Here is a 20,920-nt window from a genome sequence, read left to right as displayed (position 1 = left end):
CTGAAGGTTTGCCTTCCTAAAACCTAAGGGGGAAGGTGTGGGCTAACCAGGTCTAAGGATGTCAATAAGCTTGGCGTCTACAGGCCTAGACACGACCGGCCTTGTTTTAATTCTGTATGTTAATGAAAGTAATACACCTGTAAGATTATAAATGCCCAAGGCACGCATATCTGGGGATCTTGAAACTAGTTAGAATTTCTGTTCATTCCCTGAGAAGCAGCACCACTGCGGGAGCATCTTGGGGAAGAGAAACCATGTCGGAAGCATGAGTCCACCCCAAGTTGGTCCAGAGGTGGAGGTCGCGGAGGCAGAGGGAGAGAAGGTGTTACAGCTGCCTGGCGGGGGCGAAGGGGTGCGTCTTTATTGGGCACCAGGGGCGTGTGGACTCGGCCCGAATCGCCCAGCTCTTCCACACGTTCCCGTTTGGGGTGGGGACCTGCAGGGTTTGCGCAGCGCTATGAAAGCATCCCCTCCCCGGCCCCGGGGTCCCGACCCCGGGCGCGTGCGCAGGCGCTGCGCCGCACTTACTGTCCTCGGGCAGGTTGTTTTCGCGCTCTTCTCTCTCCATCTGCTGGCACCAGCCTTCCATGCGGTCCCGCTCCGCCTGGAGAAGCTTCAGAAACCAGTGGCCGTCCCGGTGGCACACTGACCTCTGCACGGCCTCCAGGGGGTCTTCGGTGATTGAGTCAATCCAGGGGTCTGGGGGCGGCAGAATGGAAGGGTCGAAATCTGCATCGAAGTCCTCGTCGGCCGCGCAGGCGTGGTAGTGGTTTCCTGAGCCCTGGATGCTGACCGTGGAGGTGCTGGCGTCCCGGGAGAACTGTCTGGCCACCGGGCCGGGGCACGAATTGTCCTCTATAGACTCCATAGAGTTCTCCAGGTTATCGTGGAAGTCCAGGTCGGCCTGCACGGCCGTCGTCACACTGTTGGATCGAGTGAACCTGCGGAAGCTTGGAGGGATAGAGAGAAACGAGTTAGTTCAAGGATGTTTCTCGAAGCAGAACTACATTCTGCGTCTCTTCGTGGGTGTGCAAGAGTGGGTCTCATCTTCTCAGTCTGCCGAGGTAGCCCTTGACGCCGGCGCATCGATTGCCCTGGCTCTAGTGTAAAGAACACAGAGCCCTCATCTCTGTTCAATATGGAGTATGAAAACGTATCTGGAGAAGGTTTAGAAGTGGACCACAGGCACCGCTCTCAAAGCCAGAATGATGTCCGGGGTTCAACTTCCTCCCCAAATCGGCAGTGGCTTGAATCCTGACATTCAGTGAAGGGTAAATTTGGTGAGGGGTAAGGAAACAATTCAGTTATCTCTTAGCCTGCGTAATTTCCTTTGAAACAAGAGGAGAAAACAACAACAACAACAACAACCCACCTGGGCCAAAACTATCTTGACTCCCACATAACCACACTTCCCAGGGGCAGCTCTTACCTGAAAGCAAACTAAAATGTCATTAAGCTCCCCTTAACATTAAAGCTCCTTTCCCTGGGAAGTCTTCACCTGTCTCTTGATCATAGGGTCATCGTGATAATTTGATACAAAGCCTTTGGGGCAAAATCAGCTCAAGGTTCTAGAGTTTTCCGGTACCGTCCTTCCCTGCATCTTTAATTTCCCTCTCCATAGTTCTTCTACCGAGGTGATAAAAGACAACTTGTTAGCACCATTTTATATGGACATCCAACTGAATGGTTCTAGATTTCTCTTGTTGACCCCTACCGCAAAGGTGAGGATGTATGGAAGGAGGGAGGGGTGGGGAAGGACAGGCGAGCAGGGAATTCTTTCTCAGACAAGGGGCAAGGGAAGGTGTGGGCCTGAAGTAATTTAAAACACACCCCCAGAAAGCTTCATTGGCTCCTAGAGCAGACAGGAAATGATGATTTAACAGGATATAAGAGAATATGTCTACTGAAGGCAGCATCAGGTATCTGTTACCCCCACTTTATACTTCTTTTTTTTTTTTAAGGTAACTTCCTGATTAATATTTTATTTATTTTTTATTCTGAAGAAACATATGTAACATAAAATTTACTATTTCAACCATTTTTAAGTGTATGGTTCAGTGGCATTAAATACATTCACACTGTTGTACAACCATCACCACCATCCATCTCCAGAACCTTTTCATCTTCCCCAGTGGAAACTCTGTACCCGTTAAACAACTCCCCATGCCCCCTTCCTTCCAGCCTCAGGCAACCACAATTCCACTTTCTGTCTCTCTGAATTTGACTACTCTAGGTCCTTCATGTAAGTTGAGTCATACAGTATGTATCTTTCTGTTGCTGGCTTATTTCACTTAGCATGATGTCTTCAAGGTTCATCCATATTGTAGCATATGTCAGAATTTCCTTCCTATTTAAGGCTGAATAATATCCCATTATATGTGTATAACACATTGTGTTTATTTTTTCATTCACCAGTAGACATTTGGGTTGGTTCCACCTTTTGGCTATTGTGAATAATTCTGCTATGAACATGGGTGTACAAATAACTTTTTGAGACTCTGCTTTCAATTCTTCTGGGTATATACCCAGAAGTAGAATTGTTGAATTATGTGCTAATTCTGTTTTTAATATTTTGAGGAGCTGTTTTCCCTAGCAGTTGTACCATTTTATATTCCCACCAACAATGCATGTTTTCCAATATCTCCACATCCTTGACAACAGTGATTTTCTGACTTTTTCTTTTCTTTTTTTTAAAAATTTTTATTGGAGTATAGTTGCTTTACAATATTGTGTTAGTTTCTACTGTACAGCACAGTGAATCAGCTATACATATACGTATATCCCCTCTTTTTTGGATTTCTTTCCCGTTTAGGTCACCACAGAGCACTGAGTAGTTTCCTGTGCTATACAGTAGGTTCTCATTAGTTATCTATTTTATACATAGTATCAATAGTGTATATATGTCAATCCCAATCTCCCAATTCACCCCTCCCTTCCCCCTTGGTTTCCATACGTTTGTTCTCTACGTCTGTGACTTTTTCGATGGTAGCCATCCTAATGGGTGTGAGGTGATATATTTTCTTGACTGGCTCATGATTATGCCATGTTTAGATGGTTTATTTGCTAGTTGATTTTCAGTTCATATTCAATAGTGCCAGCCTTAAAGGAGAGTGCACTAAATAATGTCCATACAACATTTAATAAACCAGATTATATGGTTTTTTCTTAACTCTTGTGGAACACTCTATCAGAGCCAATTAATACTAATATTCTGGTCCCTCAAAAATAAATAATGAACAGACTGGAAGTCACAAAAAGGAGAGGGTACAATCATCTTAATCAGTCCATTTTTCCCCCCTAGAGAATAAATACCAAGAAAGTAAATGACTGCACAATTGATCTGTGTGCATTATTAGGATGATCACAATAATAAATGTTGTGATTCTCACCATTCATTTTATGAAGATAGGCCCACCAAAAAAGGCCAGCCCATCTCACTGTTTGCTGTTTGCAAGAAGTTACTTCTGTGGAAGGTATCAGGCGTGGCCATTTTATAAGTTCTTTAACTCTGAAATGGGTCATAGGAAAAATCGCTCAGTGTGAAAGTCTGAAAGAATGTCCTTCCTTGTCTTAGCAGTGAAAGCAAGAAGAATTGTGCTACCATGATTTTTCCAATAACCACCCGCTTCTTGGCTGCGAGAGGCCATTTCTGCCTTCTTCTTGTTCATCCACCAACACGTTAAATGACATCTGAAGCTGAGCTTTCTCTCCAGCTGCATGTGTGCGAATTGATTGACTTTCCTCACAACAGTTGACATTCTACCTGTTCCACTAACACAAAATCCCAGCTATGAAAACACTCAGCTCCCCTCTCCAAGATCATGGGCTGCCAGAGGCATTCCATTTCCAAACTTAAGGCGGGCCCAGCGCCTTATTGTTTCCAGTTGGAGCAAACTTGCCAGAGACTGAGTCTGTACCACACGCAAATCACAATGACCCACTTTCCTTGTGCCTCTGTTTTTATCTACACAAAACCGTACCACCAGCATTCCTGACAGAGGGCTCCTGGCTATGAATCTTGTAAAGTATCCACCTTCTTTAGAAAAATTACTTGGCAGGAGATGAGTAGAAGTTTCCAGGTTAGTCACCCAGAAAGAAAGAAAAGTTAAGTAAAATTAAAGTGGTTTGGGATTAAAAGCGGTGCCTTTGAACTCAGGCAGCCCTGTCCAGGCTACACTGTTTCTCTCAATTAAGTTCCTTAAGCAAGCGCTTTCTTCTACCCTGACTTTTCAAAGAATGTTCTGCTCTATGAAATGCTTTATGTCTTTCATGTGCAGAGTTCCTTCTGGGTGAAGGGTGCAATCAAGTTGTTGTTGTTTAAAAGTTTTGATAGGAACACAGAGGGAGTCATTGGGTTCACATCTGTGTTTCTGAAGAGAATAGATCAGTTGCTGGTGGATGGTATAAACCTGAAAGCTGAACCCTGTGGCCTGCTGTTTGCAAACCCACAATTCCAGTCTTGAAGCTTCTTTGGTCCTTCATGCCCTAAAGGCAAAATGTGTGATAATTACAACTTCTGAAAAGGACCGGCCAATATTCTGGCCAAAGGAGCAGAAACCATGAAACCAAAGACTGGACCAACCACTACGGGGTACAATACCTTGTCTGTTCTGAAGGCAAGAGGAAAGGCACTTGTGGGCATTCACCTCTGCTGTTGCTTTGTGCTCTTTCTATGAAACAAGTTTATATATATATATATTTTTAAATTAATTAATTTTTGGCTGCATTGGGTCTTTGTTGCTGTGTGCAGGCTTTCTCTAGTTGTGGCGAGTGGGGGCTACTCTTTGTTACGGTGCACAGGCTGCTTATTGCGGTGGCTTCTCTTGTTGCAGAGCACGGGCTCTAGGCGTGCGGGCTTCGGTAGTTGTGGTGCGTGGGCGCAGTAGTTGTGGCTCGCCGGCTCTAGAGCGCAGGCTCAGTAGTTGTCGCACATGGGCTTAGTTGCTCCGCGGCATGTGGGATCTTCCCAGACCAGGGCTCGAACCCGTATCCTCTGCATTGGCAGGCAGATTCTTAACCACTGCGCCACCAGGGAAGCCCAAGTTTATATTTCTGATGAGAGGATTTTGTGCCCCGCTCTCACCACTTTTCTGTCCAGCAGATTACAAATCAGTGAACAGATGGTAAATCTCAGAGGCCCATTCTCATCCCCCCTGTCTGATGGGGCTGTATTTAAACAAAATAAGTCATGAATGAAAACTAAGAACAGTCTATATCTTTAGAACTCACATGCTTTGTTCCTGCAAGTTCAACTGTCTGAGACTCAAGCCATAAACTTATCTTAGGGAGACTCCCTCAGTCACACTGGTTACAGAATCCTCTGGCTCCTGGTTCTCTTCTCCATCCCTCTCATCCACATAATGGTTGCTTTTCAGGGCTAAATCTAGTTTCAAAGAAAAAAACGCTAGTCCTATGCTGTTCTTTCTTCTTTAGACATTTTTCCCATGCCTGCTGTCAAGGCTGAATATATGTGGATTCGAAAATGCTTTTCTTCAAAAGTGCGCCATCTTGGTCTCTTGGGAAGTGGCACTTAACTGATGTAAAAATCCAGGACGTCTCATTACATAAAATGAAAGATAGATCAAAAGGTAGGCAAGGGGGGGTGAGGAGATTGAGATCAAGAATTAAGACTTTTCCTAACAAAGAGGTTCACTCTTTCTGTCAGATGAGCTTCCCAGTTAGAACAGAGCACAGAGGAACCTACATGTCATGCAACCCTGCTCACAAATTCAGTGGGAAAAAACTGTCCTGCCACTTATTTGTATGTGGTTAGCACTGTCCTGTTGACAGATTGTAAAACTACCTCAACACAAGCATCCATTGGTTATTTAAAACCCTCCACGTTCATCATATGTTTGCCTGAAGCTCTCTTTAAGCAAAGAAAATTAGAATAGGTTTTCTACATGAAGACTCTCTCTAAGCCAAATAATTGTAATGCATTTGTCAAATAAAAGAAAGGGAGGGAATGGAAAGTGATGAGAGCGGGCTTGGTATCACCTGATAGTGTCTGTGAGGGCCCAGCATTTGGCCATTCTCCCCTGAGTACCAGCCGGGCAGGTGCTGTATCCTTGATGGGTGTCACTATGGGAACCTTGGTTGGGAGCCTCAACAAAACATCCTTGAGCTGACTGTGCCCCAGAAGGAATGGCTTTCCCTCAGCAACCAGCACATTAGGTCATTCGATGGCTCCTGACCTCAGGTAACGAACAAAAGCCTGAGAAGTCTCACTCACAATTCTCTTTTATTGAGTCTTGTTTTGGGGTCAAATGGGGGCCGTAGGCTTGTGAGTAAGATGGTTATTTTTCTTCTTGCCAACTAAATTGTCTTGAAAAGCACGTAAAAAGAAAGAAAGAGATAGGGAGGGAGGAGGAGGAGAAAGGGAGGGAGGGAGAGAGTGAAGAGGGAAGGAAGGAAGGAAAGAAGGACAGAAGGAAGGAAAGAAGGAAGGAGGGAGGGAGAAAAAGAAAGAAAGAAAGAGAAAGGGAAAGAAAGAAAAAGATGTATGAGGTGTATCAGGAATTATGCCAAGTTTCAGCCTTTGAAATTTAAATTGCATGAATGCCACACCTTTAAAAGTCAGGTGTACTGGAAGAGCTATTTGGCTAGGTTATGGTATTGTTAACTTGGCAAAGAAAAGAGATTGTTTGTCAAGTATAATATGGAGGGTGAGTGCTAGGCTTTGTCATACTCCAAGGAAGCTGTGAGGAGTGGGATTGATCCAAAGCTCCTGGGTTGGCAAAGGCTGGATGTTTTTGACTGCCGAAGTTCTTGCCAAGTCTGTGGTCCCTGAACTGGCTGTCAGAAGATGCTGCCTCCATTTTGGCTTTTTGTTTTTAACATTCTGCTTAGTTGAAAAGGCACAAATCACTACAAGCCCAAATGTTTACGTATTTAAGTCACTTACAATCAAAAGAGATCTTTTGTAGCAGTTGACATGGTGTTAAAAGAGAAAACAATGCTCCCTTTCCACATGCTTGTCCCACCCAGTTATGAGGCCACAAGCTTTAACTGTGAAGCAAGGGAGATGTTAAAAACTCAGAATTGTATGGAAATAGAGGTAATTTTGGTGAAAAAACAAAAGTAGGCTTTTGTTTCTAGAAATGGGGAGCAGCTCTCATAATAGATGCTAGTGCTTTCCTTCCACACCTTTGACTCAATCTGTGCATTCACAAACCTGTTGACATGGCAAGTGCCATTCACAAGCACATTTTTTTCTTTTTGCCACACCGTATGACTTGCGGGATCTTAGTTCCCCCACGAGGGATTAAACCCAGGGCCCCGGCAGTGAGAGCACTGAGTCCTAACCACTGGACTGCCAGGGAATTCCCCACAAGCACATTTTGATGCCAGCATTTACCCCACTAACCATTAAGTGTGTTCTTGAGGTCTGTGTATTATTTTGTAACATAGGAGAGAAGGAGATGGTTCCACCAATTGGGGATAAGAAAGACCAGAAGCTATTATGCAAATAACCAAAATATCCATCTGCTCTCATCCCCATCCCATAAATGAAACATAGATGAAAAGATCTTGGCTTTCCCTTTGCATATCCACACCTCCAAGCATGCACATCCTGCTCTAGACATTCACTGTTTTCCAACTTCATCTACTTAACAAAGGAATGGCGGGGGTGAGGGAGTTGAAGAGGGAGGAAAAGGCCACAAAGTGACTTACTATCCATTTATTCCGGGATGAGTTTTCTCTAATTCTCTAATTCCCTGGTCGCTGAAGGTAAATAGTCTTTGCAGTAACAATGACTCTCACTTGGATGAGTTCCAGATAAATAGGCCAGACAGTTAAGAAGTAGTTTACGAAGACATAAATGGAAATATTAAATACACATACACTAGGAAAATAACATTCTGGAGTTTTCTTGCCAGAAAATTGCTGTGAGACCAGTAGCTTCTCTCTGTACAACCACTAAAGACATGTCGATTTGTCAACTTGACAATGTTAATAAATAACACAAAAGTACACCATTGCAAAGCTTCTAGCTCCCCTTAACCCTTTCAATTGTGAAGACCAAAAAGTATTGCTTTATAAGTTATTCCAAAACACATATAAATATCTAAGCTTATAAAAGATATTTGAGTGGGGATGGGGGCAGGAAGCCAGCACACATACCACGCACTTATCCACGTTTATCTCTTGTTTCCGAACTAGAGATTATGAGAGCAATATAGCAACCTGGGAAATAGGGCAACAAGCAGAAAGGCAAGACCCAGGAGACTGGGCCTAGACCTTCAACTAAAAGTCTCCATCTGCGTGTAATGCTACTTTAAAATTGAGGGAACACTGCTGGAATGTTGAATCAGAGAACGTACACCTAAAAGAGGATACTGGTGTTCATTGTATCCAACTTGTATACTTTAGATATGGAAAGGTAAAGTTACTTTTAATTTTGATCTCTTTGATTGGAATGCTCTTTCTTTCCCCATGATTTCCATACATTCCAGTACATTCCATGACCTTCCAACCAGAGAATAGTGCTAAATGACAGGGCTTACCCTACCTACAAGCCAAATAAAACCTACATTGATACTTCTGCTTCTGGCCAAGATGGAGTAAGAATGACTGAATTTATTTACACTTCTATCTGAAACAGCTGTAAAAGAAGATTTACATACCAAAAAACTGGTATTTATATGATCTATCAGTAGATAATTGGAAGCTGAAATTAAAATAATACCATTTGCAACAGCAAGAAAAATATGAAATATCAGTGAGCAAAGCTGACAGAATATGTGCAGGACCTAAAATAGCTGTAAAAAAAGAGCTTTAAAAAGAAGGAAGTTGGTGGTCTTACACTACCTGATTTCAAGACTTATTATAAAGCTACAACAGTCAAAACAGTGTGGCATTGGCCTAAAGATGGACACTTAGATCAATGGAACAACATAGAGAATGCAAAAATATATCCATTTTTATATATCAATAAATATTTGAGAAAAGGTATAAAGGATATTCATAAGCAAAAAATTTGATCCATACCTTGCACCATATATAAAAATTAACTCAAATATAGGTCATAGACCATAAAATCTAAAACTATAAACATTCTGAAAGGAAACAGAAAAACTTTGTCACCTTGAATTAGCCAAAGATCTCTTAGATATGACACTGAAAGCACAATCCATAAAAGAAAAACGGGACTTTGTTAAAATTATGAATTACTGCTTTTCAACTCTGAGAGAATGAAAAGACAAGCCACAGACAAGGAGAAAATATTTGCAAATCTTCTGTCTGATAAAGAACGTGCGTCCAGAAGGTAAAGTACTCATACAACTCAATAATAATATATATAAAACTAGTTCTGTTTTTAAAGATTTGAATAGACATTTCACTAAAGAAGATATATGGATAGAAAATAAGTTCATGAAAAGATGTTCAACATCATTATGCATTAGGGAAATGCAAATTAAAACCACAATGAGAGAATACCATGTATCTATTAACATTTCTAAAATTAAAAAGACCAACCATACCAAATATTGACAATAATATTGAGCAACTGGAACTCTTACACGGTAGGGATAATATGAAACAAAGGAACTTGCACACAGGAGGAATGTAAAATGTATACCACTTTGGAAAACTCTTTGGCTGTTTTTTAAAACATTAAATATTCACATCCCATTAGACCCAACCCACTCCTAGGTTTTTACCTAAGAGAAATGAAAGCATATGTTAGATTAGTACACAATGTTCATAGCAGCTTTACTTTAATAACTCCAAACTGGAGATGACCTAAGTGTTCATCAACAGGTCACTGAATAAACAAATTTGATATATCCATACATTGGAATCCTAATTGGCAGTAAAAGGTTCAGACTATTGATACATGCAAAACATGGATGAACCTCAAAGTCCTTATGCCAGCTGAGAGGAACCAGGCCAAAAAGGATTACGTACTGCAAGATTTTATTTCAGTAAAATTCTGGAAAATGCAAACAAGTGACAGCAAGTGGGGAAAGTGGTAGGGGAGGAGGAGTGGGTGGGAAGGAGGGAGTGATTACATAGAAGGAGACTTTTGGGAGTGATGGATGTGTTCTCTATTTTGGTGGTGCTGATAGTTTCATTTCACATATATATATATAGATTTGACAAATATATGTCAAAATTTATCAAAGTGTACACTTTACTTATGTACAGTTTACTGTATGTTCATTAACTTCAATAAAGCTGTTAAAACAAAAACGTACATGATGGGATTTGGGGAGGTATCTGTGCTCTCAAGTGCCTCACTCTCAGTGTAAAGTGGTACAGATTTTTTTTCAGGAGCTATTTGCAAATGGACATCAAGAACATTAAAAAATGTTATAATTCTTAGACCCAGGAATTCCATTTCAGGAAATGGGATCGTCTGAAATAGTGAAAATACATACTGTACAAAGATATTTAGCACAATATTATATATTATTATTTTGATCAGTCCACTTTTTATGTTTATACATGCACAGTTTTAAAATATCAAATGGTTCTACAAGGCTGGCTATGAAAAATAGAAATTCCTGGCCCACTTACGTAACAATCTACTGCTCCAGAGGCAGCCACTTATAAGCACTATTTCTAAATAACAAAAATTGCTATTCTTTTTTATATTCAGCATTTGTCCATAGGAAAGATGAAGATTTAGATTTCTCTCACCTCATCATCATTCTTCCTTCCTCTCTCAGTGTCTCTGTCTCTGTCTCTGTCTCTCTCTCTCACACACACACACACACACACACACAAATGCATTTCTGGTCTGTTCCTGTATTTTTCCATTCTCCTGATACACTTGCATTGTAAATTTGGACCAATATTCAAACCTTGCCTTTTATGGCCACATTATTATGACCAGAAAATAGTATTCACGGCTGACCATGTGTTATGGGCTGAATTGTGTGCTCCTCCCACAAATTCCTGTTGAAGTCCTAATTCCCCGTACCTCAGAATGTGACTGTATTTGGAGATAGGGCCTTTAAAGAGGTAATTAAAGTAAAAGGAAGTCATGTGGTTGGTCCCTAATTCAGTGTAACTGATATCCTCATACAAAGAGGAAATTTTGACACAGACAGCCACAGAGGGAAGAACATCTGAAGACAGGAAGGAGATGGCCATCTACAAACCAAAGCCTGCAGAAGAAACCAACATTCCCGACACCTTGATCTTGGACTTCTAGCCTCCAGAACTGTGAGGAAATAAATTTCTGTTGTTTAAGCCACCCAGTCTGTGACACTTCGTTATGGCAGCCCTAGCAAACAAATAGGCCATATTAAATTCTACTTCCTGCACATTTTTTTCCTTTTAAAAATTTGCTTAATTTTTATGTACTTAGCACTTAATCCTCAAAATTCCTCCCGGTATGTAAATGTCCTCTCCATGCATTGAAACAGATTAGGAATTCTACCAGTCTTCCTGAAGAAATCTTTCACAGCTTCTGACCTGCTCCCTCTCACCTGGTCACTCCCCGGACCTGCTGCACCACCATTGTCTGGGGATTCCTTTTCCCCATCATCCTTTCCTTACCCCCTTTCTTGTGCTGGATCACGTGTTTCCTGAATTCTATATTTACTTCTTTCTTTGCTTTTCTCCTTTTTGTACGTTTTTCTAGAAATGTCTTCACGTGTACCTTCCAGCTCTTCTGTTGGGTGTTCCAGTTCTCTGTTAAGTTTTTTTAATATAAATTTATTTATTTATTTATTTTTGGTTGCGTTGGGTCTTCGTTGCTGCGCACGGGCTTTCTCTAGTTGCGGCAAGTGCGGGCTAGTCTTCAGTTATGCAGCACGGGCTCTAGGCGCATGGTCTTCAGTAGTTGTGGCACACGGGCTCAGTAGTTGTGGCGCACTGGGCTTAGTTGCTCTGCGGCATGTGGGATCTCATGGGACCAGGGCTTGAACCTGTGTCCCCTGCATTGGCAGGCGGATTCTTAACCACTGCACCACCAGGGAAGTCCCAGATAGGAGACTTTTCAGCCAACTTTGAGCTGGGATAGTACATCACCAGGACCCAAAGAAGGAGAAAAAATCAGTTTATCTGAAATGAACAAATAAACCTATGCGACAAAGGAAAGCAGTAATAATGATTAAATCAACAGCATCATTTCTTTTTCAAGCTCCACTTGAGTAAAAGGAGCAATTGCATTTTTTAATCAGTCTTTTTGAAAATGTTCCTCTTAAACAAATGAAGTGTTTCCCTTACTGCATGTAAGCCCCTCATTTTTTGTTTCTGTCTTGACCAGAAAAGATTTATTAACTTGTGTTTCACCGTCCTTGGGCCCCACTCTACCACATGCCTCCTTGAAAGGCATAGTAAAAGCCTCCGGAGAAGTCTGTGCCTTGGTGGGGGCTCATCCACTGCGATCCTCAGTGTCAGGTGATCTGACTGGGCTTTCACCTGCAAAATCCCTGATGGTGGTTTCTTTGGGTCTTTGGGCTCAGACTGGTCCGCTCTCCCACCGTAGACTGTTCCATATGCCCGCGTAGAGGGAATGTGGCTGCTGGGATTCTGGGAGCTGAGTGAACATAGAACGCTTAGGGCATGTGCCTTAACATTATGTTTGTGAATTTTCATTTATCCTCCTATTTTCATTACAGCAAACTGCCCTCAACTGTCCTCCAGACCCAGGACCCTTTGTTTTAGCCTCTGAAGGGAAGCCTCCAGTCTCCTGCCAGAGTGGGGAAGGGCTGTCTGTCACTTGACTGCAGATTCAGGCAGCTTTTAGCTCCACCTTCACCCCTACATCCAGTGCTGTCAATGCCCATGCCTTTTGTGGGTTCTGAAACTTAAATTGAATTACATCTTAGATTTCTGCATCACTGGTTTTAGATTCAGCTTTTTCTGGTCGCCTAAGTCAGATATCACTTGTCTATCTGCCTTCCAGCTTTCACAATTTTGCTGTTGTATTTTTTCCTCTTTTGTTCTCTTCATCCTTGACAGTTTGTGCCAAAACAAACACAAAATCCTTTTACTGTCATTTAGTTTCAGAAGGTCTCAAAGATCGACGTGTATATTTTTTTCGCCACCTTTAATCAAAAGTCCATCTAGAAATAATGTAGATATTCAACAGGGAGAGAAAGGGGAAGCAAATTATGGTCCACCCATATTCTTGAATATTGTGTAACCATTAAAAGAAGTATTTGTCATGAATTTTTAATAATGATAAAGCTCTTGTTGTAATAGTTGATTTTTAAAACATTACTGAATTTTATACATAGGATTATTTCAACAACTTTCAAAATGTTCATGGAAAAAGCATGGGTAAAAATATACCCCTTTATTAGTTCATGGTTAATGGATGGGATTATGGGAAATTTTATTTTATTTCTGTAATTTATAAAGTTTCATAATGTATAAATACTATCTTACTTTTCTTATCAAGTATATTAATAATACACAATTGTTATAGAAAAGATAGATAACACTTAAAAAGATATCTCTCTATCTCTCCATCCACACGTATAATCACAGTTTTTTCAATTGCTCCAAAGTACATCAGAGAGTTATATAAACTGTTAACACACTGCTGTATGTTTTCCTGCAAGTAAATCTGCATGCTATTTTTATAACAAAAATGATAATACTCTTCCTCTTTGTGTCCACTGTTAAGAGTCTTGGAGTCACTAGTGGGCTAATGTAAGAAAGTCTAGTTTGAACTACTGTTGAAATACAATTGTTACTTGGAAGGAAAGAGGAGATCCCTGGGAGTCTTTCAGCTTTTTCACCTTAGTCAATAGAAAGGGTTGGTTTGCTAGATTTGCTAATTATCAGCTTGAAAGACAAGAAGACCTCATGCAAACTCCTGGGGAGCAGTCCAAAGGATGGGAGAGAATGGGGGTGGGATGCTTGGAGGCCCTGCGATAGAACAGCAGCTGAGGGGAGTGTCCCTGGGAGAAGGGTTGGCAAGATGTGCCTGCTTTGCTTAGGATCAGTCCTGCAGAGCAGCAAAAATATGCCATGTGGATCTATCAAATAATCCTACTAGCTGACCCATGAAACAGGAATTGGGGACAGATAGCTAATGTTGGATGGAGAGGAGGCATTTCTTTATTGGCTTAAGAAAGCAGTCTTGCTTCAAAACCGCATGCATTCATTGACCCTGGCTTGGTGCTGCCATGGCATTTAAACTAGCGGTCTTTAGGCAGCCTTCCTCTGTGCCCAGTCCCCACGGTGAGGCAGCTCTGGAGAATGGACATGGCACTTCTGCTACCAATGGCATTTTCAGGATGTGCTGGCTGCCTGAAAATATACCAGGAAGATTTGTGATACTCCATTTCGATTCTTTTTCTTGAAGTATGTTGGTTACCCAGTGCATTTTATGTTTTTACTAATGAGTTATTAATTCTCCTTTTGTTTGGATAGGGAACACTGAAGAGCACCCTGAATTTACAAGTCTACCTCTGAATAGATGGATCAGCCAGATGGACTTTGTTATGTCAGATTTGGTTCCTAAATTGTGATGGTTTCAAAAGGTGATGAGGAGTCTCTGGGCCTCTTCCGAAGTCTTTTAATCTTCCTCTCTTTGCACTATCTCTTTCTTTCTCTGGCTCTATCTTCTTTCTTTTTTCACTTTTTGTTAGGTTAGTGTTGTTTATCAGTCTGTTTATTTGGGGAAGGAAAAGATGGATTGTAATGCCCATTCAATGCGAAAATAACAGTCTCATCTTTATCACTGGATAATTTTTTTAAAAAAATCCCACAGCTGTCTTTAAGAAATCTCATCTGCCCAATTTTGTGTTTTAAGATCCTATCTAAATGAATGAATACCAGCAAAATTATAAAAAGAATTATAATTAGATACAGAAGAAACAAGTAATCCCTGCTTGTTTGACAGTGGGTTTCTTTTGGAAAGGCTCAAAACAATCATTAACATCAATTTTTTAATGCTATTTACTTCATAGTGGTTAACTACAAAGTGACCTTTGAGGACGGGCATATTTTGGAAGGTTAAGCAGCAAAACTGGGGCTGCTAGCCCTTTTGGGGGATGAATTTAAAAGAAATCACTCAGTTTACTGAGGAACTGAGCATCCTACAAACTTCAATAATTTATTAATTATTCAACTTTTTAATAACATGAAAGTAGCTCATTTGAAGTTTGGGGGTTGCTATTAGGCATGTCCAAATAATGTAATATTAAACACTCCTGTAGATGGATAAGTGTCAGGGCATGAATTTGGTGATATAGAATTGTTGACTGCAGGGGAAATGTTTGAAGTACATTAAAAAAATTAAGATGATTTCTCTTATTTTCATTTTATATTTTATTTTTATTTTTACTTTTGGCCTTGACCAGGGATCAGGGGCCAACCTGAACCCCCTGCATTGGGAGCACAGAGTGTTAACCGCTGGACCTCCAGGGAAGTCTCAATTTTCTCTTATTTTTAAAGAAAAGATGGTATAATTGCTTTCTTCAGATGTCAGTCTTTAGAGAGATTCTATTTAGGTACCTAATAGAATAGGAAACACTTATATAGTGCTTCCTGTGTGTCAAGTATTTTTCTAAACGTTTTACGTATATTAAACAAAACACCCCAGGACAACACTGATGTTTACCCTATTGTGTATCCTTCTCTCTTTTTTAAAAATTAATAAATTTTAGAGAAGTTTTAGGTGCACAGCAAAACTGAGCAGAAAGAACAGTGATTTCCCATATACCTCCTATGCCCTGACATATACAGCTTCCCCGCCATCACCATCTCCCACTGGAGTGATACATTTGTTGTTAGTGATGAGCCTACATTGACATATCATTACCATCCAAAGTTCACAGTTCACATTAAAGTTCACTCTTGGTGTGGTATATTGTATGGGTTTGCACAGATGTAAAATGACCCCACTGTAGTATCATACAGAATAGTCTCAATGCCCTAAAACTCATCTGTGCTCTGCTTATTTACCCTTCCCTTCCCCCAAACACTTTTTTCCTACTGTCTCTATAGTTTTGCCATTTCCCAGAGTGTTGTATAGTTGGAATTATACAGTATGTAGCCTTTTCAGATTGGCTTCTTTTACTTAATAACCTGCATTTAAGTTTCCTCCTTGTCTTTTTGTGGCTTGATCGCTTATTTCTTTTTATTTCATTGCTGGTATACAGGATAGTGATTAACTTTTTTTTTTTTTTTTTGCTGTACGTGGGCCTCTCACTGTTGTGGCCTCTCTCGTTGCGGAGCACAGGCTCTGGACGCGCAGGCTCAGCGGCCATGGCTCATGGGCCCAGCCGCTCCATGGCATGTGGGATCTTCCCGGACCGGGGCACGAACCCGTGTCCCCTGCATCGGCAGGCTGACTCTCAACCACTGCACCACCAGGGAAGCCCCGTGATTAACTTTTGTATATTCACCTTGTATCCTGCAAACTTGGTATAATTATTTGTTAGTTCCAGGAGTTTTTTTGTCAGTTCATTCAGATTTTCTACGTAGACAATCGTGTTATCTGTGAAAACAGACAGTTTTGTTTCTTCCTTTCTAATCTGTATACCTATTATTTCCTTTTCCTGCCTTATTGCACTAACCAAGACTTCCAGTATGATACTGAAAAGCAGTGGTAAGAGGGAATATTCTTGCCTTGTTCCTGATCTTAGCACAAAAGCTTCAAGGTCCTCACCATTAACTAATATGTTGGCTGTAGGTTTTTCATAGATATTCCTTATCAAGTTGAGAATGTTCCCCTCTATTCCTAGTTTGCTGAAAAATTTTGATCAGGAGTTAGTATTGGATTTTGTCAAATGCTTTTTCTGCATTTATTGATGTGATCATGTGGTTTTTCTTCTTAGCCAGTTGATGTGATGGATTACATTAACTGATTTTCAAATGTTGAACCAGCCTTGCATATCTGAGATAAAACCTACTTGGTCATGGTGTACAATTTGTTTTATATATTGTTGAATTTGACTTGTTAATACTTGAGAATTTTTGCATCTATGTTCATGAGAGATATTGGAATGCAGTTTTCTTTTCTCATCATGTCTTTTTCTGGTTTTGGTATTAGTGTAATGCTGGCCTCATAGGATGATTTAGGAAGTATTCCATCTGCTTCTATCTTTGGAAGAGATTATAGAAGATTGATATAAGTCATTCCTTAAATAGTTTGTAGAATTCACCAGTGAGCCCATCTGGGCCTGGTGATTTCTCTTTTGGATGATTATTATTTATTGATTCAATATCTTTAATAGATATAAGCCTATTCAGATTGTCTATTTCTTCTTGTGTGAGTTTTGGCAGATTTTATATTTTAAGGAAGTGGTCCATTTTATCTAGGTTATTATTTGTGGGCATAGAGTTGTTCATAATATTCCTTTATTATCCTTTTTTTTTTTTGCAGTACGCGGGCCTCTCACTGCTGTGGCCTCTCCTGTTGCGGAGCACAGGCTCCAGATGCGCAGGCCCAGCAGCCATGGCTCATGGGCCCAGCCGCTCCGCAGCATGCGGATACCCCCGGACCGGGGCATGAACCCGTGTCCCCTGCATCGGCAGGCGGACCCTCAACCACTGTGCCACCAGGGAAGCCCCCTTTATTATCCTTTTAATTTCCATGGGATTTGTGTGATGTCCCCCTCTAATTTCTTTTTTTTTTTTTTTTAATTTCTTTTATTTATTTATTTTTGGCTGTGTTGGGTCTTCACTGCTGCGCACAGGCTTTCTCTAGTTGTGGTGAGCATGGGCTACTCTTTCGTTGAGGTGTGCAGGCATCTCACTGTGGTGGCTTCTCTTGTTGCAGGGCACAGGTTCTAGGCATGTTGGCTTCAGTAGTTGTGGCACGCGGGCTCAGTAGTTGTGGCTTGTGGGCTCTAGAGTGCAGACTCAGTAGTTGTGGCGCACAGGCTTAGTTGCTCTGTGGCATGTGGGATCCTTCTGGACCAGGGCTCGAACCTGTGTCCCCTGCATTGGCAGGTGGATTCTTAACCACTGTACCACCAGGGAAGTCCCTTAGTTTCTGATATAATTTGTGTCTTCTTTCTTTTTTTCCTTAGTTAGCCTGACTAGAGGCTTATCAATTTTATTGGTCTTTTCAAAGAATAAGCTTTTGGTTTTGTGGATATTCTATATTGATTTGCTATTTTCAATTTCATTAATTTCTGCTCTAGTTTTTATTGTTTCTTTTCTTCTGCTTACTTTGGATTTAATTGCTCTTCTTCTTCTAGTCTGGTAAGGTGGAAGCATAGGCAATTGACTTTAGATCTTTCTTCCTTTCTAACATATGCATTCAATGCTATAAATTTTGCTCTAAGTGCTATTTTTGCTGCATCACACAAGTTTTGATGAGTTGTGTTTTTATTTTCATTCAGTTCAAAATATTAAAAAATTTCTATTGAGAGTTCTTCTTTGACTCATGTGTCATTTGGAAATGTTGTTTAATCTCTAAATATTTTGGAAATTTCCAGCCATCTTTCTGTTATTCATTTCTAGTTTAATTCCACTGCGGTCTGAGAGCAGACATTGTATAACTTTTATTCTTTAAAATGTATCAAGATATGTTTTGTTGCCCAGAATGTGGTCTACCTTGGTGAATGTTCCATGTGAATTTGAGAAGAATGTGTAATCTCCTGCTGTTAGATGAAGTAGTCTACAGATGTCAATTATATTCAGATGATTGATGGTGCTGTTGAGGTCATTTATGTCTTTTCTGATATTTGGCTTTCTGGATCTTTCCATGTTTGATAGAGGGGGTTGAAGTTTTCAAATATAAGAGTGGATTCATCTATTTTTCCTTGCAATACTATCAGTTTTTGCCTCATGTATTTTGATGCTCTTATTAGGCATATAAACATTAAAGATTGTTATGTCTTTTTGGAGAACTGAACCCTTTATCATTATGTAATATCCCTCCTTATCTCTGATAATTTCCCTTACTCCAAAGTCTGCAGTCTGAAATTAATATAGCCACTCCTGCTTTCTTTTGACTAGTATTAATATGGTATATCTTTCTCCATTCCCTTACTTAAAAAAATTTTTTTTTAACATCTTTTTTGGAGTATAATTGCTTTACAATGTTGTGTTAGTTTCTGCTGTATAACAAAGTGAATCAGCTATATGTATACGTATATCCCCATATCTCCTCCCTCTTGCATCTCCCTCCCACCCTCCCTATCCCACCCTTCTAGGTGGTCACAAAGCAGCGAGCTGATCTCCTTGTGCTATGCAGCTGCTTCCCACTAGCTATCTATTTTACATTTGGTAGTGTATATATGTCAGTGTTACTCTCTCACTTTGTCCCAGCTTACCCTTCCTCCTCCCCATATCCTCAAGTCCATTCTCTACGTCTGCTTCTTTATTCGTGTGCTGCCCCTAGGTTCATTAGAACCATTTTTTTTTTTAGATTCCATATATATGTGTTAGCATATGGTATTTGTTCTTCTCTTTCTGACTTACTTCACTCTGATCCCCTTACTTTTATTCTTATTTTTAAAATAAATTTATTTATCTTTGGCTGCGTTGAGTCTTCATTGCTCCACACGGGCTTTCTCTGGTTGCAGCGAGCAGGGGGGCTACTCTTTGTTGTGGTGCACGGGCTTCTCATTGTGGTGGCTTCTCTTTGCTGCGGAGCTCAGGCTCTAGGCGCATGGGCTTCAGTAGTTGTGACACGTGGGCTCAGTAGTTGTGGCTCACAGGCTCTAGAGCTCAGGCTCAGTAGTTGTGGCGCACGGGCTTAGTTGCTCTGCAGCATGTGGGATCTTCCCAGACCAGGGCTCGAACCCGTGTCCCCTGCGCTGGCAGGTGGATTCTTAACCACTACACCACCAGGGAAGTCCGATCCCCTTACTTTTAATCTGTATGTGTCTTCATATTTAACGTGGGTTCCATGTAGAAAACATAAAATTGGGTATTGTTTTTAATCCACTCTGACAACGTCTGTCTTCTGATTGGTATATTTAGACAATTGATGTTTAAAGTGGTTATTGATATCGTTGAATTAATGTCTACCATATTTGTTAACTGTTTTCTATTTGTTGTCCTAGTTTTGTCTTCCACACATTTCCCTCTTTTTTTAGCATGTAAGTTATACTTCTTTTTCACTCTTTTTAGTGGTTGCCCTAGAGTTTTCACTGTACATTTTACAACTAATCCAAGTTCATTTTCAAATAATACTATATCACTTCAAGAGTAGTGCAAGTACCTTATAATAACTAAGTAGCTCTAATTCTTACCTTTCATCCTTTGTATCATTGCTGTTATTCAATTCATTTATACTCAAGAGTATAATATATTCATATATATTGTTCCTATTATTATTTTGAACAAACTGTTATCTGTTAGATCCATTAAGAATAAGATAAATGAAAGTTTTTCTCTTACTTCACTTTTTCCTTCTCTGATGCTCTTCCTTTCTTCATGTAGATCTGAGTTTCTGGCCTATATCATTTTCCTTCTCTCTGAAGAACTTCTTTTAACATTTCCACAAGTTGGATCTACTGGCTACAAATTCCCTCAATTTTTGTTTGTCTGAGAAAGTCTTTATTTTTCCTTCCCTTTTAAAGGATAATTTCACAGAGTATAGGATTCTAGGCTGGTGTTTTTTTCTCTCAAATATTAAATATTTCACTCTATTCTCTTCTTATTTGCATGGTTTCTGAGGAAAAGTCACATATAATCCTTATTTTTGACCCTCAGTAGGAAAGGTGTCTTTTCCTTCTGGCTTGTTTCAGGAATTTTTCCTTGGTTTTCTTTGAATATGACATGTCTAGGTGTATTGTATTGGGCATTTATCCTGCTTGGCCTTCTATGAGCTCCCTAAATCTGTAGTTTGGTGTCTGACACTAATTTGGGGCAATTTTCAGTCACTGTTGCTTCAAATGTTGCTTCTGTTCCTTTCTGTCTTTTCCTTCTGGTATTCTCATTATGCATATGTTCACCTTCTGTAATTGTCCCAGAGTTTTTGGATATTCTGTTCTGATTTTTTTCAGGTTTTGTTTCCTCTTTGCTTCCAGTTTTGGAGGTTTCT

General features: G+C 40.4%; 1 protein-coding gene across 16 annotated transcripts in view; it reads right to left on the bottom strand.

Annotated features, from left to right (window-relative positions):
- DLGAP1 (DLG associated protein 1) overlaps positions 1 to 20,920 on the bottom strand; it is a gene marked incomplete at both ends in the record, with an annotated part of 320,951 nt that overhangs the window by 24,329 nt on the left and 275,702 nt on the right. For all 16 annotated transcript variants that reach the window (XM_079717234.1, XM_079717233.1, XM_079717225.1 and 13 more), the window contains one exon: positions 529 to 950. In XM_079717234.1, the coding sequence (XP_079573360.1) occupies positions 529 to 950 (422 nt within the window). The remainder of the gene's footprint in view (positions 1 to 528; positions 951 to 20,920) is intronic.

This window comes from Hyperoodon ampullatus (genome assembly GCF_949752795.1).
Source record: "Hyperoodon ampullatus genome assembly, chromosome: 13".
Lineage (NCBI taxonomy): Eukaryota > Metazoa > Chordata > Mammalia > Artiodactyla > Ziphiidae > Hyperoodon > Hyperoodon ampullatus.
This window is presented reverse-complemented; position numbering and strand designations above follow the sequence as displayed.